Source organism: Primulina huaijiensis, chromosome 16, assembly GCF_012295235.1.
Source record: "Primulina huaijiensis isolate GDHJ02 chromosome 16, ASM1229523v2, whole genome shotgun sequence".
In the NCBI taxonomy this organism is placed as follows: Eukaryota; Viridiplantae; Streptophyta; class Magnoliopsida; order Lamiales; family Gesneriaceae; genus Primulina; species Primulina huaijiensis.
The window spans coordinates 3642877-3670623 of NC_133321.1; the positions used below are offsets into that span (position 1 = coordinate 3642877).

The window sequence follows — 27747 nt, forward strand, 5'->3', positions numbered from 1 at the left end:
ACACGGAGATTGTGATATCGAGTTCGATCGTTGTGCCATTCTATACCTATTTGAAAGTGGTGTGGAGACAGAGCGGGGATGTTAGTTCTTGATGCATCCTGATATATCTCGCATCCCAAGACAATGGTGGAGAGATGTGGCCCCCATGTGTATTGATCGCTCGAGATCTGTTCCTATTGTTATCGTATCGTTACTCTTGTTCATCCTATTTACTTTGAGCCCAATTATGTGCATTGTATATTGTATTCATAAATATTTTTTTATGCATTATTTATGTTTATTGTTATTTTCATTTAAATATTCCGTACTAAAATCCTAATATCAATTTTTGGAAAGCTGGTGTGTTTGCTTTTGGAACTATAGCATGTCACCCAAGTTGTTTTGCAGAACCAGGCAAAGAGCTCGTGGATGGGGTTGTTGTCATGTCGTGTCGTGTCTCCAAGTTATTGATATGTATTATGTCAATTTTTTTACATTTACCGAGGTATGTCCCGAGTACTTTTATTATTGTTTAGAGTTAGTTGTCGATATTTTGGATTGTATTATTGTGTGATTGAGTTGGTGCGCTTTGCATGTGACTTTTTATTTGTTTAGTCATTTCCGATGCAAATTCATGATTTGCTTGATGTTGTTGGATCTTGAATATGAATATTTATACTTCGAAATTGTTGTTTGTATTTCCTGACATGTCCAACTTATGGATTAGTCATTCCGAAATATTTTAAACGTCCAAAGTCTATTTTTAAATCTTTTCCACTACTTTTACTGATAAATTTTTATTTTTATAAGCTTACAAATATCCACTATCATTGACCATTTGGCCTAGTGACATAACGTGTCCCAATATATCAAGATTGTTCTTTGTTCGAGATACGAACCTCCCTCGCCCATTGTAATCGAAAACAAGAAAGATAGAGATCCGGTTAGTAGCTCAGTGGTCTCACCCGCTAGATTAGCGGGCTTCTCTCTCCAAGTTCGATTTTCCTCCCTTGCATGTGTTGTAATTAAAAAAAAAAGAAAACAAGAAATATATTTTATTTGCAGCTATCACTATTCACACCTATAATATAACGAGACGGTATCTAACATTTGGGTAATAGTTGTATTTGGATATTTTACTCTAGTTGAAAATATATGATGTATATTTTTAATGATCAATCTCACACAAGATTAGATAAAATTGAAAAATTATAATAAGAAACGAGATGATTAATATAAAAATTTCAAAACACCATATGCAGTGTTTTCAACTGTCCAAATCCGATAATAGTTATGCTAAGCTGGAACTAACTAATCGGCGTAGTTAATGTGCATTATAGCTGGCCAACGAAATTGGATTGACCGTGTTAGGTAACACCGAATCAGTCCTAAGAGTTAAAAACCAACACAAAAAAACTCCGGAAATTTCCATGTTTCCCATTGTTGTCCCTACCAGTGAAGATCAACACACTATTATGTTTTAAGATTTCTTGTTGTTTGTCCTCCTGCAGCGAAAATTCTTGATTTTACGCACGCTAATATAGTTGTTCTGTGTAAAAATAGTTAAAAATACCCCTTCTCAATTCTGACGCCTGGGCATTTCATGATGATGAATCTGAATTCTAGCTTAATCTGGAGACCATGTGATCCAAAGCACGGTTTAAAGACTTTGTTGTTGGAGCAGAACACATTGATCAACTACAAATTACTCCATAGAAGATTTTCATTTGTTCTTACAAGAAATCGAAATTTCCGAGTTTACTGCGAAGCAGAGGTCATTCTTGAGTGCCCGTTTTCTGTTTTTCTTTGTTTTGGCTTGAAAATTCTTTTTGGGAAATTCCCTTTTGTGATTTAAGGACATTGTTTGTGAATTTAATGTTTTTTGCATTTTGAAATTTGATCTCGTTTTTTAGTGGCTGCTCGAGGTGATAACTCACTGGGATTGTTTTTGCTTTATAACTAATGACTATTCTCAATTGTCCATTTGGGCGTGTTGTGATTTTTCCCTTTTTTCTTCGGTTGATCAATGACAGTTTGTTGAACCTCGTTTGGATTTCAGTTTATTTATTCAAAGTTTCAAATCATCAGTTGACCGTAATTTGGAAGAAGCTTGTGACTGAATGTTGATACTTTGTGAAAACCTTGTATTTGAATGAATTAGTTGTTCTTGGAAACTTGAAACGTACCTCTTTGATTCGATAATTGATGATGTTCATGAATCAAACGTAGATTTTCTGCTGCTTGATGTCGGTAACTTGTTGGAGTTAAAAACTACAGTCTCTAGAAGTTGAGAGGGGAGTTATAGCCATGAATCAGAAAACTGTCTCAGCGAGTTTCACGATAACAATTGAAGGAATAATTATGTGAAAAAGCTCGTTTGGTTACTATATTACTTGACTTAAAATTTTATGAAATATGGCTTTTTTAAATGGATTTTTAAACCACAAGAAGAAGAAATTTTACACTTGAGTTGTGGAAAATAGAATTTTGTTATTATTTTTCAGAAAGGAGATGAGGCAGAAGATTAAAAGCTGTATTTTCTGGCTTATAACTTTTTTAGGCTCTTATTTTTAAAAGAACGTTGTTTAACAAAGCTTTCTTTCTTTCTTTTTTCATTCAAAGCATCGGTGAATTTGTGCAGAAATTGATGATGAATTATGTAATCAAAAACTCGAGATAATCGTAAAAGTATATTTTAGACAGTGATTGTTTTCTCGTGGTATGCGTGGTGACATTGGTTTTCCTTTTTTCTTTTTAGTTCATAAATATTTCTGGAAATGTAGAACTGTGTTTTTATTCCTTCTTCTCTTACTCCTTTTTCATTATGGATGATTCTGTGATGTAGAAATTATGATGAAAAGTGTGTAAAAGATAGAAGTGTTGAAAAATCTCATTCTTTTTATTTTTTCAGACAAAGGAAATGCAAATTAGAAAGTTCTCTCCCATTTTAGAAAGTATGTTGATATCTGGAAACGGGGTGTTACCCTCTAAAGAATGGACTACAGTTCCTGATATTTGGAGCACTTGTGCCGAAAAATTTGCTGAACGTGTGGCATTAAATGATCCATACCATGACCCACCTACAAATTTGACTTATGGACAGGTCAATTTTGTTGTTTCTTTGCTGCATGTTCTGTCAATTTTTAAGGCCTATAATTATTTGGTTTAAACTTGATTTCAGATACTATATAATATATATTGGTGATTTGTAGATCAAATTAGGTGTTCTGATGTATCAAAAAGCTACAAGCTTATGGTAATAATTTTTCCCATAAAAAATGCATGACTCATTCAATCAACCTAATAAATGAGCCATTTAAAGAATAATCGTAGATGTGAAAATATTTGTTTCAATTTGACCTATCAACAATCTTTCAGCCAAAATATCAAATCGCTGGTAACAATCCAATGCTGTTGACATCCTTTAATTGAGACAAAAGAACTCTGTTTTAAATCTGCAAGTTTGACCTCCTAGAATTGGAGATGGCACAAATTTTACTAGTCAACAGGGACAGAATACTTCCTTCGACATGCATGCATACCTCGCATGGCTATTTAAACTCACTACAGTGGGTAATATGGGAGCCTGAGTTAACTAATTGCCATGCCAATATCCCATTTTGGTGAGAGAGTAATGTATACACGACTTAAGAAATTTTTTTTACCACTTCACTGGAACTTCAAACATGGATAGGTATCACAAAGGCATGCTTGGGATAAATCAGACTCCACAACTCACAACACAAAATTAATTTATGTTTGAACATGTCAAATTATTTACTAATAGAAGTTATGGTGGAACATGCACAATGCAGCCAAATATATTTGCTTTATGGCTTTTTATATTATTATTCACATGCTTTCCATTTGGTTTGAAGTTTTAGAAAAATAATTGATTTCCATATAATTTGTTTACTCCTCTCTTCTCTCTAATCTATTGACTATCAAAAAATTTTTACCTCCAAAATTTCAGCTAGAGCAAGAAATTTTGAATTTCTGTGAAGGTTTAAGAGTTGTAGGATTAAAGCCAGATGAAAAGATTGCCCTTTTTGCTGATAATTCATGCAGGTGGCTTATTGCGGACCAAGGTATGGTAGTTCTTCTTTTCTTTTAGAGCTTGAAAAAAATATGTGCTATTTTTAGCTGAAGTACATACGTACGCTATGCGTGGAAAAATGATAACCTTGGCATAAACAAAGTTGCAAAACCAGGTCTGCTGTCTATATTTGTTCCTAGAATGCAAATCCAACTCTAATATTAGAGTTAAGATCATTTTAGCATCTGCAATGTGAGGCTTACGTTCCTTTCTTTAGCATCTGCAATGTGAGGCTTATGTTCCTTTCCATGTCAGCACTGTTCCATGTATAATTACTTCAACTTCATGATATCTTCTTCTTCCTTGGCTTAACAATAACTATTAACTTTATGAATCATGTATGATGTATTATTAGGCTTCTAATTGAAGGGCTATAATGAACTATTATTAGCGCTAGCTTGTTACCAAATAAATTGTCAAACATTGATGTAGTGAAGGTACTGGAATCATTCTTGTGCAAGGTTTATTGTGCATTCCTTTTCATTCTTAAGATATTACTCCACTATTTTTATTGGTTTCTAGGGGAACATGAATGAATTTTCTTGATATTATGATGTTCTTTTAGATGTCCGCAGGAAATTATGATCTTCTTGCATTCGAAACAGGATTTGTGAAAGTCTATTTTGTTGTCCATAGGTAACTGCACGACCTCATATTTATTTGTTATGTTGTCCTTAGGAATTATGGCCACCGGAGCAATCAATGTTGTGCGAGGTACAAGGTCATCTGCTGAAGAGCTATTGCAGATTTACAACCACTCTGAAAGGTTAAATGAGATGTACAATTTCAGATTTTCTTTTATCTTATTGGAATTGGAGGTAAAAAAAATTTACATAACTTATGTCTTACCAAGATCTATCATAGTCTGCCATTGTTTGTGATATATGAGCCACACAGTTAACTCAAACTAGAGTGGAATCATTACACTTGTATCTATGAAATTTTAAATAAAAGGAATACAGTAGGATTTAATTTTTAAAAAAATTATGGTAGAATTTGTGTTGTTTGGTCATGAATGGTACATCAACAAGACTTTCTATAAGAGCTATTATTTTGTTAATCCTATTATATAAATTGGACATAACCTAACAAACTAAATAGCCATATGAATATCCAAACTGTAGAGCTCACAAATCACCTTACAGTATAAGAAAATTGGATGTTTAGTGTAACATATGCTCTCACAATGCCATTTCCAGCTCTGAAATTTTAGCTTGTGCCACCAACGAGATAGAACTCTACTTCTCTGTGAACTCAGATAAATGGTATCCATAATCTTGCAAGCTGGACTTGTTTTAGTTTATTACTCATATTTTTTGCTACATAATTGATGTAGTAAACTTAGATCGTGAATAGTTCTCTGTTATGCATTTAAATGTATATTGAGGTTTCTATTTGAATCATATACGTGATCATGTTATCATTGTCAAATTAATATTGCTATTTAAATGTTTGAACTGATGTTTTTGAATGCGGAATTGTGTTGGCTTATGGAACATTAGATAAGCTACTTATATCATAAACTTATTACATAAGATTTATAAAATCACAACTGAACTTCGATAGTATGTTGTGGCACCCAAATCGGTATTATTGGTCTATCCCATTGGAATGTGCCACGTTCCCTATGACTAACTCATACAAGGATTTTGGTCCGTATCAGAAGTAAGAGCCATATATACAGATTATTTATGAAAAATAAAATTTGCATGCAGAAGCATTCTTGGATGACCTGCGAATTATACCCAACTGTTTAACTAATAAGTAACACAGGACCAACTCGAAATTACACGACTATTTAACCCGAAGTGTCTATATAGCATAAAATTAAGTCCATCACCTTGATATGTGTACATCAGTCACATTTATTTGCATCCTAATCCAATTCTTGTAGTCTCGCTCCTGAAAATTACTTCGACGAAAGAAATTAAAAGATTAACTTTTTAAGGACTTGGCGAGGATTTAGACAAGCGTTTTGGTAAATTTAAAAAAACGAATGAAGTCTATGAGTGTAATGCCCGTAATTTCTTAATTAAAAATGCGGAATTCTTTTTTTTTCCTTAAACGGTCGAAAAATCAAGGTCAAAACCAAAAATTCAAGCACCCAAATTCTCGGAAAATTCAGCAATTAACTCAAAATTCTGCACCCAATTTTCGAAAAATAAGACATTTAAGAAAACACAAGAATCTGCACCTTAACTCTCGAAAATAGGAAATTAAATAAAAAGAGTCATCGACCTCAACTCACAAGTTTAAGGTTCAAAACTTTAACTTAAAGGTATTTCTCCCAAGCCATCAACTTAATATAAAAACTATCAACGCTGAAAAACCTAAAGACTCGGATAAGTGCCCCTCAACTCCGGATCGCCAATCCTCGCCACCACGTTAGTTCTCCTCATCTGCATCGATGAAATCTAGCGAGTATAGAAGCTCAACAATCAATTCCGGATAAAACAATTAATATATATATAACGTGACATGCATTAAACTTTTCTTAAAACTTTAACATATAAAATACACTTCCTCCAACCCAATTTTCGAAAATAAAACAACCCATTTCCGAAAATTCCCGAAACTTCAATCATAATATTATATTCATTAAGATAAACAATTAACTTTTCCTAAAAAATTCATCGAATAAAATTCCTCAAATAATTTATGAAACGTGGTTTAAAAAATTCCTTCAAGTCAAGAATCATAGTCGCTTGACCAAACATAAAGTACCATGGATCCAGGTTTGGCAGAGCAGCACCGACACGAAGGCCGACGCCCAAATCCCGTAATATTCATGTGACGACCCTCGCTTACTACTTAAAATATGCGGAAAGTAAAATTTTTATATCTAATCAAATTCATAACTCTTAACTTTTAAACTCAATAAAAACCTACACATCATTTTCAAAAATTCCAAACAAATAAAACTATAATTTGAAACTTTTTAAAAAATATAAATTATTCAAATTCTAAATATTTATGCCACGTCGACATCCATAAAATATTTAAAAAGACCCAAAGAAATAATTTGTTTCCCAACCAAAATGCAATAAAATAAATTAGAGTATTAAATCAGTTTTAACATGCATAAAGCTCATAAACTCCAAGGTCATCGGGCGTGGACTGCCTATGGTCCGAGCTTGCTCACTTGTCAACACCTCCAGCCTCCTCAACAACGTCATTTGCATCAATCAAGATTATAAACATTTTCATAAAACATGCTTCGCTTGACATAACATAAACTTATACATTTTGCGTAGAGTTCTACTCATTGAAATGTGGCACCATAACATAATTCGTTTGATCAAACTAACACCACAGTGCTTGGCCGGCAAGGATCACCACAGCCCTTGGACTGGATATCCACCACTAATCATAAGATAAGTTGGATAGGTCCGGACACGTTCTTCGGCTTCCAGACCCGTACATGCTTAATTTGGCCATAAGGCAATTTATATACCTCAAAATAAATATTTTTGCACGTTATATTTATTTAAGATTGCCATGGACCTCGTTGGATTGACCTTCGGACCCGCTGCCACCACTTAAAACTTACGATTCAAAGCATCCCATAAACTTGCATTTTACCCGTACGACTCACGAATTAAATAAAACGACTTGCGACTTACCCTCACGACTCGGGACTCGACTCAACCTTGACTAGCAGCCTAACACACCGTCCATAGCCTTAGAATCACCTCTGGAACAGCCCCAAACCATCCCGAAACAAGACAAGCAACTCTAAGCTCTATTCGGCCCCTTTTTTGACACGTTCGGGTTCTATACGGTTTCATACTTAGCACGGCTCGAACCAGCCCTTAACCAAGTCCTAGACCATGAAATCTATCCCCCAAACATCAAAGACTTCGCACTCCTAAACCTCGAGACATGGCAGCCCCTTCAACACAAGTCAAGAAACGTGAGAAACATGACAAAGAAATTGCGTATTTTCGTGTACAATTCAAGTAAAACCGATGCATAATTCAATAATCACAATATATCATGCAAATACATTTCAAAACACATATTATGATGTGATTAATGCGAAAAGAAGGGAATCGGGTATGCCTTGTGTATTTACGCTCGAAAACCTTGGTACAATCGCGTAGAACGGACACCGGAGGGACGGGGAAGAGTTACTTTAAAAAACCTTGAGAAAAGTTAGAGTATGGAGCTGCTGAAACTTTCGAAAATCTGCTGCTGGAGGTGGAGAGGGGCGGCCGAGAATGAGGTAAGCTGATTAGGCTTTTGGGAGGGTAGGGTTTGATATAAAACAAGTGCATAATGGGCCATAATTAAAATTATTAATGTGGATAAGTAGGAGTTTAGGCCCAACTTATATTAAAATAGGCCCATTAAGCCCAATTACACACTCGTAAAATATATCGTTTAAATTCATTTTCAAAAATATTAACCGAACCCTCAAAAGTCTTCCGCTTTGCTAAAAATCATCTACCGGTTAAAAATACTGTTCAACGTGTCAAAATACCGCAAATGGCCCGTTTTCAAAATTTTCATATCAATTGCATCATATATTAAATAATTAAAATAATCATTTAAGAAAATATTTTCCTCAACTGTCCCCTGTCTACATTCCTCGTTCGAGGGTGAAGTACTGCTAAAAGCCCTATAACATGCAATCTTAATGAACCATGTCATAAAAATACATATTCATGTCGAAATCATGCATTTAATGCATTAAAATAATTTAATTAAAATACATAAGAAATTTGATAACTTTCATGCACGTGGTTTACGTTGACCTTCAAATTTTCGGGACGTTACAGAAGAACTCCTGTGTCAGTCTGAAATGAACATCCTTAATAAAATACTGATCATAGAATGCTTTCTTGAAATCCTCCCACGTGAGAGTAGCTAAGGTCACAGGCAACTTAGCTCCCTTTACCAAATTCTGGCATCATCTCTCAGCATATATATAGCACACCGAGCTCTGTCATAATCCGCAGTTACTTCTCCAGAGATTTGATCCAACCCTCAGCCTCGAGTGGATCTGTGGTTCCTGAAAATTCCTTTGCTGCTGGTGCCTGAAGCGCTCTTGTATAGTCTACTGGGACGCCCCTTTCAGTTGGCTGACCTCTGCCTTGCCCTGTCTGGCTCACCAACTGCTGGAGCAACTAGGCCATTCCATCTAGAACATGTTTTCCTGCAGTCGGCCCATTGCCATTTGGATAGTTTCCCTCAGCATTCATGTTACTGGGGTTCTTCCTAACTAGTCCTTTTCCTGCCATTATTTGTCAACAATAGCCCAAATCCACCCACATGACCAACACACACGATAAACTAAATATTTCACATCCTATAAAAAGGCTTTTTATAAATCCTAAAACCTTAAACCTTATACGTAAAAAATGCGTAAACTTAAACTTAAAGACTTTGAGGTGATATATTCGTTTGGTAATATGAAACAATATATTATAAAATGACACTAAAAGATCCAATAGGGTTGAATATTGTGAGCTAAAAAAGTGATTCAAACCGAACATTTGGTATGTCACTCTTTCCCACACATCATATATAATCCATGTGGTCGTATGTTTTCCGAGTCAAAGTGAACTCATTTTTCGGACCTAATGTCTTGTTGTTAAGATGAATCGTGTATCTGACATTTGGTACGTTGTTCATTGAACTCATTTTTGGACCAAAGTCGTGTTGTCAGGTAAACTAAATTACCTAAGTGCAGTCCATTGTTCAAAGCTCTGTTCAATCACCGTATACTATCACATCCAGTTATGCAATTAAATATTGCTGTAATAGATGACAAGAAGTGTATCGATATTTAAAGCTGATATCAATTGTAACAATTCAAGTAAATTTAACGATTAGTAAATGTAACTTAATCATATAGGGGTTCCAATGTCAAATGCCAAAAGGGCTAATGAAAACCGGCAACATTTCCTCATGTCATTGACTTACAATTATCCATTTCTATAGGTAAACCAGTTAGAGTCCCTATTAGCATAATAAATGTATTAAATTTGGTATTTTGCCCACCCGGATACAATTCTATACAAAATTTATTTTGAATCAATCATATAGGGATTCCAATGCCAAATGCCAAAAGGGCTATAGAAAACCGGAAACATTTCCTCACGTCATTGGCTTACAAAATCAATTTCTAATTTAGCATATTAACAGTATTATACTATGAATTATCAAGAGCAAAGTGTGTTTGATTTATTTTAAATAATTTTTGTATAGAATTGTTTCAGGGTGGAACAATAACAAATTTTAAATTTACAGCAAATAAGAAAATGTCCAAAAATCATGAAACTTCACAAATAGCTTGGAAACATTGGACATTTGTCAGAAAATTAGAAAATGGCATTTGTGAACACACGCAGCTGTGGAGGCGTGTCGGCCACTTCTGGCTACCGCACATGGCTGGCCTTCTTCCATTATGTGCTTTTTTATGATCCACAACTTTTATATTGAACACTTTATAAAATTCCAAGCTGAAGATTTGAGAATTTTAAAACACTCATGAAAATAAATTTGCTGCGGGAAAATGTTATTGCTAATGACATTTCAAATCTCAGGCTGACATATAATATACTACAGTACCTTTTTAAAAAAATTTGTCTCGTAACCATGGTTGAAAATATTAAGCTTGAAAACAGTACCTTAATACTGATTTTCCGTCAATGCCCTTTCGCAATTTTGACTCCAAAATAATTTTTTGTTTGAGCATTTTTTGGCATCTCCTTTTGTAAAAGTTCTCTGGGTAAAAGGAGAGTATTCTGCAAATTTTCAAGAATTTTCTTAAAATTTTATTTATTTTTCCCTAATTTTCCTCTCTTTCCCCTCTTATTTTCTCTCTACTTTTTCCTACTTTTCTCACACTCCAAACCCACGAATTTGGCACTTCTAACCTATCTACGGGCAACAATATATAGCTTAAGTTCTATGCATGGTGGATGCTTAGCCAAGGTAAGGTTGGGTCACGTGTTTGAGAAGGTTGCCTATATTATGTACACACACACACACACACATATTATTATATTCAATAGTATTATTATCTTATTGTTGTTATTATCTTATCAACCATATTTAATATATTTTTTTTACTTTACTTATGTTGTAATATTGGGAACATTTGCATATACAAATCTCCAACTAGGAATAATTTTTCATAATACTTATTTATTTACTCTCATTTCATATTTGCATAGATATTATGTGTTTATTATATTTATCCATTTTTTTAAACTTTATTTTAAAGTAATAGTATTGGAAAATTTTTCTTATGATTTTAATGACAGGTATTTATTTATTCACTATCATTTGTGGCATCACACATGATTTCTTATTTGTGTTTTGAATGTCTCAGAGTGAAGAAATTGAATTGTGTTTGCTAAATGAAAATGAGATTCCTTGTCTTTCAATTGTCACTTATCTTAGGCTAGACGAAGTCATTATAAAATTCTAGTCACTATACATTTGGTTCCCACCATCTTCTTCGAGTTTCCTTGATGATGTAGTAGGAATTCTCCAAATTAAGTAGGGCAGTTTTGGAAACAAACTCAGTTGCATTTTGACCAATTAGAAAAAAAGACTTATTTTGTTAATTTTGCTTTAAATGTTTCTTGAACTAAGTATATCTTTTGTTGTTATAATTGCAGCATTGCACTTGTTGTGGATGATCCTGCTATGCTAAACAAGGTTTCAGGAATCTTCCATTCTCAAGTCTCCATCAGGTTTGTCATTGTGCTATGGGGAGACAAATCAAGCATCACAAATGCAGAAGCGTTAGAAATGCCTATTTATGGATATAAGGAAATAATAGATTTGGGTCTTGAGAGTCATAAAGCTTTACTTTGTTCAGAAGATGATAGTAAGTCTTTCTTCTGTTTCTACTCAATTGTGTCTATTAGTGATAGCTAACTGTGATTGCATAATGACTAAGATAGGAAATTGGAATGGACATTGCTCTTAAAGTTAACATTTTTGTAGCCTCTCTTCGATTTTCACGAAAAATCGGCAAGTGATTTGTTTGACATTTTCAGAAGTCAGCTTTGTTTAAGATGTCTGCTGTGCTAATCCCTATGCTATGTGCAGCTGAACACATTGATTGAGACTAAATTCTTAGCATAGTAGCTCTTGTACTGGATGCATATTAGTTAAATTGCTTCGAAATTATTAAGAAATTCAGTGCCCCATTGTAATGTTGTCGTAATGCATTTTCACTTTTATTATAGGATTTGTAGCAATATACTTGGCATCTTAGGTGGAAAAAATCAATTTATGAAAGTTTGGTGTATACTTTTCCGAATAATAAACAAATTAAACAGGATGATATTACTGATTAATCATATTTATTCCAGGAAAACAGTATACTTATAAAATAATCAACTCTGATGATGTTGCAACACTTATGTATACAAGTGGCACAACAGGGAATCCTAAAGGAGTTATGCTTACACACAAGAATCTACTGCACCAGGTTGGCTGTTTCTTTCTTGTATTTTCTGGTAAAACTAATCTATCGTTTGCCAGTAGAATTAGGATATGAGTCCACGGTCACCATGGACAGCTGAGAAAGTAGCACCAGACACTTTTCTATTTATTTTTGTAGATGTCTTTATTTTTTAAGAGTGATAACCTAAAGTAATTCTAGATAGACTAACTAGTTGTGTTGTGTAAATTTTGTTTGATATATTACCATTTGACATATGTATCCAAATGATATTTTATGTACTTGCATCTTGCAACACTCTCCTTGATGCCCTTACCCACTAAAATCCCAGAACGGAGGGATCAGGTCATCCACCGTGACCGTCTCCGATCAACAGGCTCTTGTGTTATTTAAATTATTTCGGAAATGTAGTATAAACTGGGATTTCTCATTTCTAATTTTCCAAAAATACTTGTTAAGTGTTGTTCATAACTTTGAGAACAAAATAGTAAACTAAAACAATAACATGATCATTAGTGAATACTGAGTACCCTCAGCCGGGCCTCTTCCGATATAAGATGAAAACAAACTGTAAGTAAATTTTGAGTTCTGTTACATCTCGGAGGATAGTCTTGGTCAAGTTTCGACTCCGGACTTCTTATTGTTTATTGACTCCCTTCACTTTCTGCCAAGCTGTGCAGTGCATCTGCCTACTTCTTAATTTCCCGACCTCGCTTCCCAAGTTCCTGAGTTCTGATCACCTGTCTAATCTATATTTCACAATAATTTGAGGCATGGTAATATATGACAACAGTTGGTTAGTTAAAAATAAGAATATATATAACAGATTAGTTACACTTGGATACTTGTAACTTTTGTCGTTCCGCAACACCTTATTCACTATGATTTACATGAAGGGTATATAACAAATATACACTCAGTTGCCACCACTTGACACGGATATTTCTTATGCTCTTACTTACCTCTTTTCCGACAAGTCACATACGGACGGCAGGATCAATTCCGTCCATATGTGACTTATTGGGTTTGGTAACGACTTCTTCTTGGGTCACACACATATATATGCTTAGTCGAGTTCCCGCAGGGCTTTGGCTCCCGAATGTTTGTCTCCGGAGTAATCAACATCTCCTCGAGTATCTTCCCGAGCTGCCGACTGCTAGGTTATCATCTTCCAACTTATAAACTAACCGAGTTCTTGGATGACCTTTAGCTCCCAAATGTCTGTCTCCAGACAACTTGATTTTTTCTCGAGTTTCTTTGTCGTTTGTCCAACTATTCTAACCCGGACAGTCTTCAGCTCGAGTAGTCTATACATATTTTAAAATGTCTTAGTACTAAACAGTTTACTCTTCAACTTCGAATTCATGAGTTATGGTTTGCTACTGCCTCGAGTTGTAGTGGATTTATTGTTAGTAAAGTAATGGTTGTAAGAAAGAAAGAATTGTCAAAAATAAATAATGAATATTGAAACATATAGAATAAAGATAGAGACGATACACAATATGTAGACAATTGAAAGTGGTCATCCCTTTCATTTTTTGATGCAGAGTTGGGTTGGTGGTTGAAATTTGACAAGGAAAAATGAGGCTTGGATTTAATAGTTATAAGAGCGATGGTTTAGAATTACATAAGTTTGAAGTGAGTGCAGTTGAATTAGGAGTAAATTTATTTTTCAGATGAATATGAGATGACATTGTTGAAGTTTCTACTTTATATTATTTTATTAAAATAATAAAGGTCACACTCTCATTTTCATAAGTAGTAGTCAATCATTTACTGGCACAAGAACAATTATTGAAGACTATCTGACACTATTCTCATTTCTTTTGGGCCAAGATTACAAACTTATGGGAAATTGTTCCCGCTGTTCCTGGGGATAGATTTCTTAGCATGCTTCCACCCTGGCATGCATATGAGCGAGCTTGTGAGTATTTCACATTTACCTATGGGATCGAGAATGTATACACAACAGTGAAAAATCTAAGGGTACATACTTTCTTCCTGATTGAACCTGAGTTGCATGTCTTTTTTACATGAAATTCTAATTCCCCATTTTTCTCTTTGAAGATTTTAGTTTTTGTGTGGATTATTTTGACAGATTTCTGCTGTAAAAGTACAATCAGCCTTTTTCTTTGATTGCAGGATGACTTGCGTCATTATCAGCCTCATTATGTTGTATCTGTTCCTTTAGTATATGAGACATTATACAGGTAATCCTAGTTCTCCAAATTCGTATTATTAAATATGCTTGTTAATCGATGCTATATGATCGAACTAATAAATCATTAACCAATGAATATAAAGAAAATTTTATGCAATGTCAATTATTTATTTCGATGAACAATTTATCATAATGATGGGATTGGATAGATAGTGAGGTATTGCGTAGTGATATAATTTTCTATCCCAATGCAGTTATTTTTACTAGTGTAACATAGTCGAATTTTTGTTTTTGAAGCTTAGATTCATATTATTACAGATTTGTGCTTATTAAGCATTACTTTTATCCTTCTATGTCATTTAACATTTATTGTTACACTTATGGCGGTCAGGCTCGTGGACCTGCATACACGACTGCATGGAATGGTTCTATTATCAACTACTTTATATCCATGTTTGCTTTCTGAAACCTATTTCTAGTTTGCTAGTGTACATTTCGTAGTCTGATAAATCTATATTCACACCCTTACCACGTTCTTACCTGGGATGTAGTATTACATTTATTTAGTTATCTTATCGAGAATGTATAGTCTCCACTTCTAAATTAGTAGATTGTTTTTGCACTTGCAGCTTGATTGATTTCAACTTAATATATGATTTCCCTTTAGTTCTTGTCTCATGATATTGGTTTTATTTCTGATTATTTCTTTATCAAACCCCGGTACTGCAACTTTTTTTAGCCATGCATTCTATGTAGGAATAATGAGGTCTTTCATGTATATTAGTTTCTTGTGCTTAGATTTGCAGCCTATTTGAACTTTAAAGTCTATCACATTTTGTTATTGTTGAAACTGGTTTCATGAATTGCAGCGGAATTCAAAAGCAAATCAGTTCAAGTTCTACCGTTCGTAAATTTGTTGCTCTTTTGTTCTTAAGGATCAGTTTAGCATACATGGAGGCCAAACGAATATATGAGGTTGAACTTAATAATCTTTGAACTTATTGCTCTTTTGTTCTTAAGGATCAGTTTAGTATACATGGAGGCCAAACGAATATATGAGGTTGAACTTAGTCATCTTCCTTTCTGTTGGTGTTGGTTTTTGAGATAATTAGACGAGTGTTTATTTTCCTAAACACCAATCTGAAAATCATTAATCATCAACTCCACAATTTGTGTACTGTCCCTTTAGTTCAATATAATACGAGTTTATGGTCATTTATGATCTCAGCAGGTTTCATTAGCAATACATCTGTTTTTGATGATTTATATACCCTAATGACATTCCCCGATAATAGCATGATTTATGGTTAGAAATTTTTTACTCGACTAATTTTTTTAAAGCTTAATCAATCTCTTCCTTCTTTTTTTAATAGGGGAAATGCCTGACAACAAATCTGGAGCAACCTTCTTACATTGTTTCTATCTTTGACTGGCTGTGGGCAAGGATAATTGCCGCAATGTTGTTGCCATTACATATGTTGGCAAAAAAAGTTATTTACAGCAAAATCCATAGTGCTATTGGCATATCAAAGGTTTGCCATATTATGTAAAGTTATGCATGTTTGTTATCATTTACTAGCTGCATCTAAGATAGTACAACATTAGACAGGTCATAACTGTAGTTTCTATCTCTCATACAATTTGTTCCCGCAGCATTTGTGTGAGAAGGACGCAAAATAAATGATAAAAAACTATTTCGGCTGCCACTATCACACAACATGATCCTGTAAGAAAAAGTAAAGGCAACTTTTTCCTTTGACATTCTGCAGGCTGGCATAAGTGGAGGTGGCAGCTTGCCTTCACATGTGGACAAATTCTTTGAGGTTAAATGTTTTACTCTTTTAATTGAGCATGGAGGGGATTGAGTTGTATTGTTTGTCTTACTCTATTCTAATTGTGCAGGCAATTGGCATAATGGTTCAAAATGGATATGGTTTAACAGAATCATCCCCTGTTCTTGCGGCTCGAAGTCCTAGTTGTAACGTAAGAAAAAATTTTGACGCTCTTGTATTAATGCAATTTAATGTCAATTTGACATCAATAGCAGTTTCTGAAAGAATGAAATTTCACAGTTTTTTTAGTCATATGGAGTGAATATTTGGTAAAAAGTCAATGTTGAAGGAAGGCCTAGACTGCCATCTACATCTATCACTCTCTGAAAAATTCCGCTCCGCACCACTTTTTTCTTAAACAGCAACCATGCATTTATTTCTAATATAGAAAATTTCATTCCATATTGTGAAGCGATTTTAAAAAGACTACATTGTTGTCGTTCTTGGTTTTTTAGCAGTTGAAGGATGATGTTGTATGAGATGCATTATTTGTTGGCTTTCTCCAATGTAATGCATATTATCAACGTAACGAATTGAATGCCTGAAGGTTCTCGGTTCAATTGGGCATCCTATTCGTTATACGGAAATAAAAGTTGTAGATGCTGAGACCGATGCAGTCCTTCCTTGTGGTTCAAAAGGCATTGTCAAAGCTAGGGGTCCACAAGTGATGAAAGGTTACTACAAGGTCTGTTGTTAAATCTCCTCTTAATATAAATAGCAAATTTCATTTCTATGATGATAAATATAACATTTTGTCTCTCAATATGGTATAGGAACACGATAAAGAAAAACTTTATTATGCACACAAAGGGTGCATTTTAAAATCGATGTTATAGCTCCACAAACATTGACATCCTATCGATGTTTTCTCATTTTTTATTCAAAATTTCACCTAAAATTTTATAAATATTTACCCAATGATAAATTTTGCTACTTTCTGATGTTTTCTTTTATCAAGTTGAAGAAACTTCTTTGTAGATGAGTTCTTTTAGTGTTGGATCTGCAATGTAACTATTCACCACATGTATCTGCTGCTTAAGCTAGCCTATTTTGTACTTTTATCACAAGCCATGAGAAAATGGCCATTTCTAAATACAAACTCGGTACTTACCTGTATCTCTCCGGAGTCCCAAATGTCGGCATTTATATTACATGGTAAGGAAACATAAAACCAAAATATATACCGACCTCACAGTTTTAGGTTTCTGTTTAATATCTCTATATTTGATGTCCTGGAGTTTATAAATCTAAATATATTAGTTTTATGCTTCAAGCAACAGAATGGTGATGAATTCAGAAATGTTACATCTACTAAACAAAAATCTAATAGGGTTTTCTTTTGGAATTGGACTTTCTATTTCAGAACCCATTGGCAACAAAACAAGCTATAGATGAGAATGGATGGCTTGATACAGGTGATATTGGGTGGATATGTCCTCCTCATTCTAGGGGAAGAAGTCGGAAAGCTGCAGGGGTAATTGTTCTAGAAGGACGTGCAAAAGATACAATAGTACTTTCATCAGGTATATTGTAATATTTCTTGCAAAATATTCATGTTTTCAAGGTGATTATATTATTTGCCATAAAAAATTACATGAAACAACCATTCATGTCGCATGAGTATGAAATTTAAAAAGATGATAAAAGAAACTTTGCTGAGAATTTCCCTTCCAAGAAAAAATAAAATCAACAAGTTTTTTGATATATTTCACTACCAATTTGGTGGAATAGGTGAAAATGTTGAGCCATCAGAGATTGAAGAAGCCGCCTTGAGAAGTAATCTTATTCAACAGATTCTAGTCTTTGGCCAGGTAAAATTTTCTGTAAACTTAATTTACTGTAGCATCAGTGCCATATAGGTAAAAAATATGCACAGAATCTGTAACGACCATGGGCTATCCCGATCTTGGGCCTTCTCTCACGGGCTTTCCCATGCATCATTACTCATAGAACTCCTCCCCCCTAACAGGGAAGTCTGTGCCTCCCCAAGTTTCGATCCCATGACGTCCAGACTAAGTACATGGATCGTTGAAACCTGGTACCAATTGAGCTAGCTATTGTAACGACCATGGGCTGAACAATTGGTACCAGGTTTCAAGGTTCTATGTACTTAGCCTGGAGGTCATGGGATCGAAACCTGGGGAGGCACAGACTTCCCTGCCAGGGGGAGGAGTCCTATGAGTAATGATGCATGGAAAGCCCGTGAAGGAAAGCCCAAGATCGGGATTGCCCATGGTCGATCCCATGACCTCCAGGCTAGGCTCAATTGGTACCAGGTTTCAAGGATCTATGTATTTAGCCTGGAGGTCATGGGATCGAAACCTGAGGAGGCACAGACTTCCCTGCCGGGGAGGAGTCCTATGAGTAATGATGCATGGGAAAGCCCGTGAGGGAAGGTTCAAGATCGGGATAGCTCATGGTCGTTACAGAATCATCTATCATATAACGTATGACTGATATGTATAGGATCGACGACGCCTGGGAGCTCTAATTGTACCAAATAAAGACGAGATTATGCTAGAAGCTAAAAGGTTGTCGGTGGATTCTGATACCCCGGAGCTTAGCAGGGAAAAAGTAACTAACCTTTTGCACAGAGAACTGAGAAAATGGTAGGACAACCTTGATAAAATAAATTTATTGTCATCGATTATTAAAAAGCTGCAAAGTCTCGTCATCATCAAACTATATTTTTTGCTCCCTTCTCATGTCTCCTTTCTTTTCTTTTTATCTGAAACATCTCTCTCTTTCTTGTAGTTCTTTATAAACTAAGTTACGTTGTGTTTCTGTGTAAATAAAATGTGTTTCCTGGAAAATACAATAAAATGTTGCCATGAGCTATCAGTTTAGCCAAACCACATATCATTTTTAATTGTCTTGATATTATGTATATCCATGTTAAAGCTAATCATATGGATGTTCCTTTGAGCAAAATAGCCTTCCCAGGTTTAAATCTTCTCACAACGCTTGGGAATTAAATTTTTGTTGCGAAGAAGTTATTGTGGCTAATTCCCCGCGATTCTTGTTTCTTTCGAATGGGTAACATCGCAGGACTGCAGACTGTTCATTCCAAGTTGGTCCAATACTCGTTATCGATGAGCCCTTCACGGTAAAGTCACAAACAAGAACAATGTCATCAATGTATTATTGACTGCATTTAGTGTAAAAGAATCGATGACCACTTCTGTTCCACTTGCAGATCGATGGTGGTTTGATGACTCCAACCATGAAAATTCGACGAGACAAGGTTGTTTCTTTGTACGAAGAGCAAATAAACAATTTATACATATGACTTAGTTGCCTAGTATAAGGGTGTTGTATGCTTAAATAAATGTATTGGTTATTGTGAAATGCTTTTGTTCTTTCATTTGTATATTTATTATGTATTTTTTTTAGATAAATATGTTGTATGTGTACGTACAATTCTTCGTATACCTGTCAGAATATATTTATTTTTTTATTTTTGTTTTTGGGTACATGTGGGGTGGGGGTAAGAAATTTTTTTTGTTTTACGTGGGAATTGAATCCACTCCTCTCCTTTCGGATACCCAATTGGCTTTGGGAAAGTTGTTTTATGAGTTATTAGTTTTAACCGTGAATTGGCTATATCTCTGAATTAACGCATTAGTTTGAAATTAATTTAGTCATGTAAATCGCATTGGGCAATGATACCTCTGTGTTTGCAAAAATTTTGTGTAGATGTAGGCGTGTCATGTACCAAGCACCAACTTGGGTAAAAAATAAAAAATATGATTTTAATTATTCAAAAGATGCAAATAGTAAATTTGATTGTTACTTTTAGTATATTAAACTATTAATCTCACAAAAAACAAAGAAAAACAAAAGAAAGGACAATAGAAATTGTGGGAATAAACTCCTAACATGATTTATATTTATAATAAATTTTAAAAATTTACAAAGAATGAAAATATAACGCACTTTGCAGAAATCCAGAAGGAAATACCGTAAAAGACTTGGAATCTAATAAAAACATTGAAAATGCTTGACCTGGAACTATTGAAATTTGTAGTGTGTGCACGTTACATTGAGTGTTTGAGATGTCCTTTTTCTTTAGATCGATCGTTTCTTTTTATTATGTCCGACTTCTTTGCGGTTACTCTCTTTATTCCTCACTATTCTCTGAGGTTAAGTCGATGCTACCTAAGGGGCATTTCCCCCATCCTTTATTTTTTTTCCATGTGTCAATTAAATTTTTTTTTTATTTCACAACGCTGCTGAACCATGGTTGAATGATTTCAAATTTTAGCTATTCTCTCTCTGAACCATGGTTTTGTTATTTCCAAATTTTGAAATCCTCTCTCTTCCCGTCTTTTCTCTCTGGAGTCCACTGTTCCTCTTTTACAGCACGGCAGAGAGCTCCTCTCATTGAATCAGGCAAGATGAGGTTTTTCCTTGCCACTGTACATTTGTTTTTATATAATGGAGATATATGTGTTTGTTCCTTGTAATATGAGATTTGGTTGCTTTTCCTTGCCACTGTACATTTGTTTTAATATAATGGAGATATATGTGTTTGTTTCTTGTAATATGGGATTGGATGCTTCTTATAATCACGAAGAATTCGAGCAAGAAAACACCTACATGCGTGCAGGGAGATTTTACGAGTGTGTGTTTTGCAAGAGAGAAATGATTATTATTTTGTTTTGCCTAAAGATTTTATTTTTTGATTCGAATATTTTCATTCCTTTGAAATTGTAAATGTGTTTTCAATGTCCATTTATTGAAATGTAATGTTTCAGTTTAATTATTTCACACCGAAATTTCAATTTAAATGTTAAAATTATGCAGTAATTTATTAATGTATTTTGTAGATAATCACAGCAAAGAAACTGCCGATTGAGAGGGCCACTAAAATTAGAACCTCAGACTTAATTTTCCCATTAATGGTTCCTCCTACAGCAAAAATTCTGTAGATAAATTTTGTGGGGCTCCGGGTCCGATATCTAATACTAATAATTATAATTGTCACACACCAAATGATTGAGTAAAATACATAATTTGTTGTTCACAAACTTACACAAACATCGTCAAAATAATTTAATTGTCTCAAATGTTTGAAATATAAATTTTCAACATGCCAACATGAAGTAGTGAACCAAAGAAATCAAAACATCATCACATAGCTCCTAAGACCCGAGAATCCCACTCTAACTCGTATCTCCTCGCCTTGAGCTGGACTCTGGTATCCCAAGCCTCGCCTCACCTACCGTCAAGCACATGAAAACAAGAGGTACCGGACATGCCGGTGAGTATAAACCCAGTATGACACAATCAATCACAAATGAGAGTTAAATTTTCAAATATTTCATATAAATTCATAAAGATGCAATATAATGCAATGCATGATCAGAAGCTGTGGGCTATCAATAAATCTCAAGATCAAGTGAATCATCTGGTCATAGGGTACCCAAGGGAATAGAATCACCNTTCAATATTTTATAAAAAAGGCTAATAAGGAGAATTATTTTTACTGGATTGTTCAATTGGATGATGATGATAGGGTGATGAACTTTTTCTTTAGGGACTATAGATGCGAGGTTGATTATGAATATTTTGGTGATGTCCTGTCGATTGATACAACATATAGAACAAATAAGTATAATTCAATATGTGCTCCATTTGTTGGTATAAATCACCATATGCAGAATGTATTGTTTGGCTTGGCTTTTATCTCAGATTAAACTCAAAGTTCTTTTGAATGGTTGTTTGCAACATTTCTTGATTCTATGAATAGACGGCAACCACAAACTATCTTTTCAGACCAATGTCAAGCCATGATGAATGCCATTGAAACAATTTTTCCACTTTCACATTATCGTTTATGTCAATGGTATATAAATCAAAATGCTCCTTCACATTTTGGGAGTTTAAATGGTGATTCTGCTTTTAAAGGACTGTGGTATAAATGTATGAATCATTGTGATTTTGAAGATGAATTTGAGAGCACATGAAAATATATGATTGAAACATATGATTTGGATGGTCATAAATGGTTGAATGATATGTACAAGCTTAAGGAGAAATGGTTTACTGCTTTTATGGATGGAAGATTTAGTACGGGACTTTTGGTTACTTCAAGAAGTGAAGTCACAAATATGGTTTTAAAAAAGAAAGGTAACAAAATGAGTTCTTTGTATGACTTTGTGCTGAATTATGCAAAGATTCAAAATAACTCAAAGGAGAAGACTAAAGATACTCGTTGTCGCCATGGTAATCCTACACAGATTTTGAAAAACCATCCATTGTTGATGCATGCTTCTAATGTTTATACGATGTCTATATATCATCTATTCGAAGTTGAATTGGTTAATTCATTGAATTGCAAATCGTTTGAACCACCATCTTGTTTTGGTAATGATTGGAATTTGATTCAAATCAAAGTAAAATTTCATGATGAAAACTCAAGGGTTCGGTATGTGGTGTTCAATAAGCAGAGTCATGAAATAAATAACAGTTTTCATAAGTTTGAGACAATGGGGATTTTGTGTAAGCATGCTTTGATGGTGTTTAATTGTATGGATGTCACTGTTATACCTGAATGTTATTTTTTGAAGAGGTGGATGAAGAATGTAAGAAATAGAGTTACATTTGACTTTGACGAAGCTGGTCATGTATCTGAAATGATGTTTGTCAACGAAATAATGAGATCAACCTATGATCTAACTCAACTGAGCAAATCTCATGAGGAGGCAAGAAAAATATTATATGGATTGGTTGACACTACAAAAGATGAAATCTCTAACCTTGTATCAAAGTTAAGTGTAGATGATGAGACATACTGTGATGATATTCGAAGTTATAGAGTTTGCATAGGTAACCCACTTACTGCTAAAGCCAAAAGAGTTACTAATGTTAATATTACACGACACTGGGATACTAAAAGCAAAAAAAAAAGGGAAAAAGAAAGGAGAAAACACAAGTTTCAAGTGTAGTTTTCATGTTTTTAATTAAGTGTGGATGGTCGAGTATATAGTTCAATTGAATTAATTGTTGTAACTTTGCATACTTTGTTTGACTTGAATTAATTGTTGTAACTTTGTTTAACTTGTTAGGTGCTAAAGGAGCGAAAAAAAAGGGACAAAGTTAACAAAAAACCACCAACACACCTGAAATGAGCTATGGAATTTCATAACAACAACACTCAAATTTCACATTACCGCAATTTCCTTCCACATTTGGACACACTCAACATTTTATTCAGTCGCCAAATATAATGGTAATTTTTTTTTTAAAAAAAAAAACATTCACTATTGAAGAAAAATATGTTTATATGTTTTCTTTTTCTGTTTAAGATACAGGATGGTAATGCATAAATCTATTTTGGTGATCAAATGAATTTATTTCCTTATAATTTTGGGGGTCCTCATTCATCACAAGTAATGAATTTTGTCTAAAAAAATTTAACTTTTTTATAAATTGTTTCTCATTAATGTTTTAATATTGTTCAGTGATGTGGTAATTGAAGGAAGACCCTTTGTGTTTGCACAAAGTTTCAGTAGTGTCATCTTATGGTCCCATGTTTTTTTTGTTTCTGTAACTGTACAACAAGACAATAAAATAGTTTCAGTAGTACCATGTTGCAACTCATGGTCATGGCCATGTATCGTTTTCTATATTCTCATGTGTATGTAATTGTACATCAAGACAATGTTTCTTAATATTTATGTAGACTTTTGGTGTGTTTTGTATTCTACAAAGTGTGTTTATGCTTGTGGTCGAGATTGCTTGTTAGATCATATTTTTTTGATTTTTATTTATGGTACAAGTATTGAAACACCTTTTCATTGTTTTTCCATCTTGGTGGTGTGAAGTTAGATAGATTAACAGAATATGGTACCAAAAGAAAATTTTTGTAGCCTTCGAAAATTTTAAGCAAGAACGAGACGACAGCTATGATCTGGGTAAGGCATATTTTGCAACTCCAACGTAAAACTTGAAATTTCTATTTAAAATCAATCCATCAGCAGTTAGAATGCTATAATGCTTTTGAAGTTGCTGATATGTGTCTGTGACTAGCATTGATGCTTGAAAGGTACAAATCCAATTCACAACTCTTCCAACTATTTCCAGCCAATAAAAAAAGGTACAAATCCAATTCAAAACTCTACAAAAGTTTAGCAATGTAGTAAACAAAATGAAAGTTGAGACCTTCATCCGTTGACCCTATCTCCAACTTATTGGACTTTTGATTGGAGCTAAATTTTAGAATCAAACATGTGGTAATTTCATCACATAAATCAATATCAGAGGCAAGAGAACTAACAAACATTTTAGTCATGAGAAAATAACATCAGGATTTCCCCATACAGTACACAGAAGAAAAACACAACCATCCCAGTAGTTGTAAGATGTAAATAGGAGAATGCATTGAGGAAAAAATATCTAATCATCACTATTAATTTTCAGATATTCAATTTGTTTTTTTATCTCCTCTGTCATCTCTACTAAATTTGCAAGTGCAACTTCCAATATAACTATCTTTTCAGCTTGAGTGACACTTGCACTTGCACTAGAAGGTGCGTACGACGTTCCTTCAACACTAGGAGTAGAGGAAGAAGCTGCAACTTGATTGTCCATATATGAACCAAAAACTTTTAATGCATCATCCCTAGAGGAGAATGACCTGTGAGACGCACTGCTAAATTTATTAACTTGTTTTTGTGCCTCTTCCCAAGTCTCGTATACACCAGGTTTACGCCCAATGAAAACTACATATGTTTCCCCTATATCAAAAGAAAAAAAAGAACATTAAAAAGTTTACACTAAATAATTAATATAATTAACAGAAAAAAATTTAAAATAACGAAGGCGCTCACCATAAACGAAAATAATGGTATGCCAAAGGGTTTTTTTGTTTTACTGCAACAAAAAAATAAAGTGTCACTACATATATTTCAGATCTTATATAATGAACATCTTATAAATAAAACTCCACAATAAGTATTGGGCAGAATGTTGAATCTTTCATTGCATCAAACATACATAAGGCTTGTTTTTCCCTGCCATTTGAAGCCATAAAACAAATAATCGCATTCCAAGTACATGCCTCTTTTACAGTGAGACTGAAGGAAGTGTAAGCAATCAAATTTAAGTAAAACGAACACCTCCAATCTACGTCCTCTGAATTTTCACCAAGTAGTTCATCTAACTTGTAATGCCCGAGATTTTATTTGGTAATTTGATATTAATGATTATGAATTGTTACGATTATATGCGGACCACTCCGAGACCAGAATCGAAAAATGCATGAATTAGCATATGTGGGATACAGTAGGTATCGCGCACATGCGCTGCAAAAAGGCGCGCATATGCGTGAGAAGACCATTGCTGAGGCAGAAGACCTCGTGTATATGCGCGAGATGGTGGATTTCAGAAGTGCCAAGACAGAACGTTCGGCGCATATGCGCGAAGATGGTGCGCGCATATGCGCGAGCAGAAGAAATGTTATGCGACGAGACAGTAGGTCTCGCACATATGCACCGATGATGGTCGCGCATAAGCGCGAGACGTGCTGCACCAAGAGGAAGCCACCTATCCTTGCCATGCAATTTAAGTGTAAACAATTTTCCATTCCTTCAGAATTCAGCAGAAAAGATCGAGACAAGATTCAGAGGAAGGTTCAAGCTTTTCATCTTTTAGAATTGTGATTTGGCAAGATCCGGGCGTCCGATTTTCAATCCGAACATAGTATCGTACTCCTCTCGACAAAGCCTACAAAAAGACGTAAGTGTTATTGATTTCTGATATGATTTGAAAACATGATATTGAGGGAATCATGATTTGATCTATATTATGTGTTCCTGAGATTGTAGTAATCGTATAATCGAAACCAGATCGAAGAACAGATACCGTATGAAATTGTTATGATTTTTCAGAGTTGAATTGACTGAGATTATACAGATTTGTATCAGATTTTGTTTATCGATTAATTATGAGCTGTTGAGATTGGTATCTGTTGCTATTATATTGTTGGGTATATCGAGATTGTGCTGTTATGCCGTCGAAACAAAATTAGATTGAGTTCTGATTATATCCAGTCTTGGTTGGGTTGTATATTGATATTGTACTCCTCAATAATGTCATTGCCAGATTGAGTATCGACAGATTCGAATTCAAGACTTCGACTTTGTCAGATCGACGAAAGAAAGGTATAAATCAATGTTAAACCGGGAAGATATGACTCGAGTTAGATTCGACTTGAGTTTCCCAAAACCACATACGTTATATTATTGCATTGATGTTTGCAATTCATGAGATTGATATGCGTAGTCTATTGAGTTATAGCAGAGCATATATTGAGTCTTGGGCAGATGTGCCTAGTCATTGGCAGAGGTGCCAAGTCTTTGGTAGAGCTGCCAAGACACTGGATGTTTGGTTTATATCGATGTTCCTTAGGAGTAGATCGACTTCTATTGCTGAGATTTGATATAATATGCCAACGTCTGGAAACCGGGATCCCTAGATTAGTGAAGAGTCGAGTCAGAGATTAAGAGTCAAGAGTTTGACTTATGGTTTATATCAATTCATGTCTTTCAGATTTTGATACATGTTATTGATAACTGTTCTATGCTTTTGTATATATGTTTATATGATTGCATGTTTACGTTGTTTATACTGGGAATATTATTCTCACCGGAGTTATCCGGCTATTTTTGTATCTGTATGTGTGCATGACAACAGGTGGGATAAGATCAAGGTCGAGAAGAGGATGAGAGATCAAGATTAGCGTGGAGATCCAGGCCCAGAAGTAGATTTGGTTTCAACACTTGAGACATATTGGTTGAACCCTAGTTTGATGTAAATGTATTTTGTACAAGACTTGTACTTTTACCTTTAATGTTTATATCAGATTGATTATGACATGTTCCGCACTTGTATAAAAAAAATTTAGACCCAGGTTATTTAATTAATCCAATTATTCCCAAAGATACTTAAAAAAGAAATTAGCGTCCGGGTCTCCACAGCAGGTGAAAAAGGAATTAGCGTCCGGGTCCCCACATAACTGATAAACAATAAAAGATTAGTTTCATCTAATGACAAATTAGCATCATCCTATCAAGCAGAACATAGACATAGATCCAGGCACTGGTTTTGGCCAAGCAATCCAAATAGTCTATGTTAATAATAAAGATTATTTATCGATACACAAAATCTTTTTTTGCAGAAACATGTATATAAGAACACACACCTGTTACAATCAAATTATTTTATTGTTTTACATATATACACTCTC

General features: G+C 34.4%; 2 protein-coding genes across 2 annotated transcripts; both read left to right on the forward strand.

Moving 5' to 3' along the window:
* The first annotated feature begins 1290 nt into the window (after positions 1-1290).
* LOC140961253 (long-chain-fatty-acid--[acyl-carrier-protein] ligase AEE15, chloroplastic-like) lies at positions 1291-19927 on the forward strand. Its single transcript, XM_073419660.1, has 18 exons — positions 1291-1753; positions 2891-3082; positions 3953-4067; positions 4754-4841; positions 11710-11921; positions 12412-12530; positions 14340-14489; positions 14646-14713; positions 15534-15639; positions 16038-16196; positions 16434-16487; positions 16567-16647; positions 17044-17181; positions 17860-18019; positions 18228-18307; positions 18963-19105; positions 19545-19602; positions 19693-19927. Exons 1-18 carry the CDS (start codon positions 1583-1585, stop codon positions 19783-19785), a joined length of 2187 nt encoding a protein of 728 aa, XP_073275761.1. The 5' UTR covers positions 1291-1582; the 3' UTR covers positions 19786-19927.
* A 2544-nt stretch (positions 19928-22471) lies between these two features.
* LOC140960956 (protein FAR1-RELATED SEQUENCE 5-like) lies at positions 22472-23446 on the forward strand. The gene has a single exon (XM_073419283.1). It carries the CDS (start codon positions 22472-22474, stop codon positions 23444-23446), a length of 975 nt encoding a protein of 324 aa, XP_073275384.1.
* Positions 23447-27747: the final 4301 nt, after the last annotated feature.

What these genes read in the sequence shown, in the direction of transcription:
- LOC140960956 (XM_073419283.1), top strand. Translation starts at nt 22,472, where the DNA reads ATGATTGAAACATATGATTTGGATGGTCATAAATGGTTGAATGATATG.
- LOC140961253 (XM_073419660.1), top strand. Translation starts at nt 1,583, where the DNA reads ATGATGATGAATCTGAATTCTAGCTTAATCTGGAGACCATGTGATCCA. An exon ending in CAAATTTGACTTATGGACAG is followed by an intron (nt 3,083 to 3,952) that starts GTCAATTTTGTT and finishes CCAAAATTTCAG; the next exon opens with CTAGAGCAAGAAATTTTGAA. An exon ending in GTGCTATTGGCATATCAAAG is followed by an intron (nt 16,197 to 16,433) that starts GTTTGCCATATT and finishes GACATTCTGCAG; the next exon opens with GCTGGCATAAGTGGAGGTGG.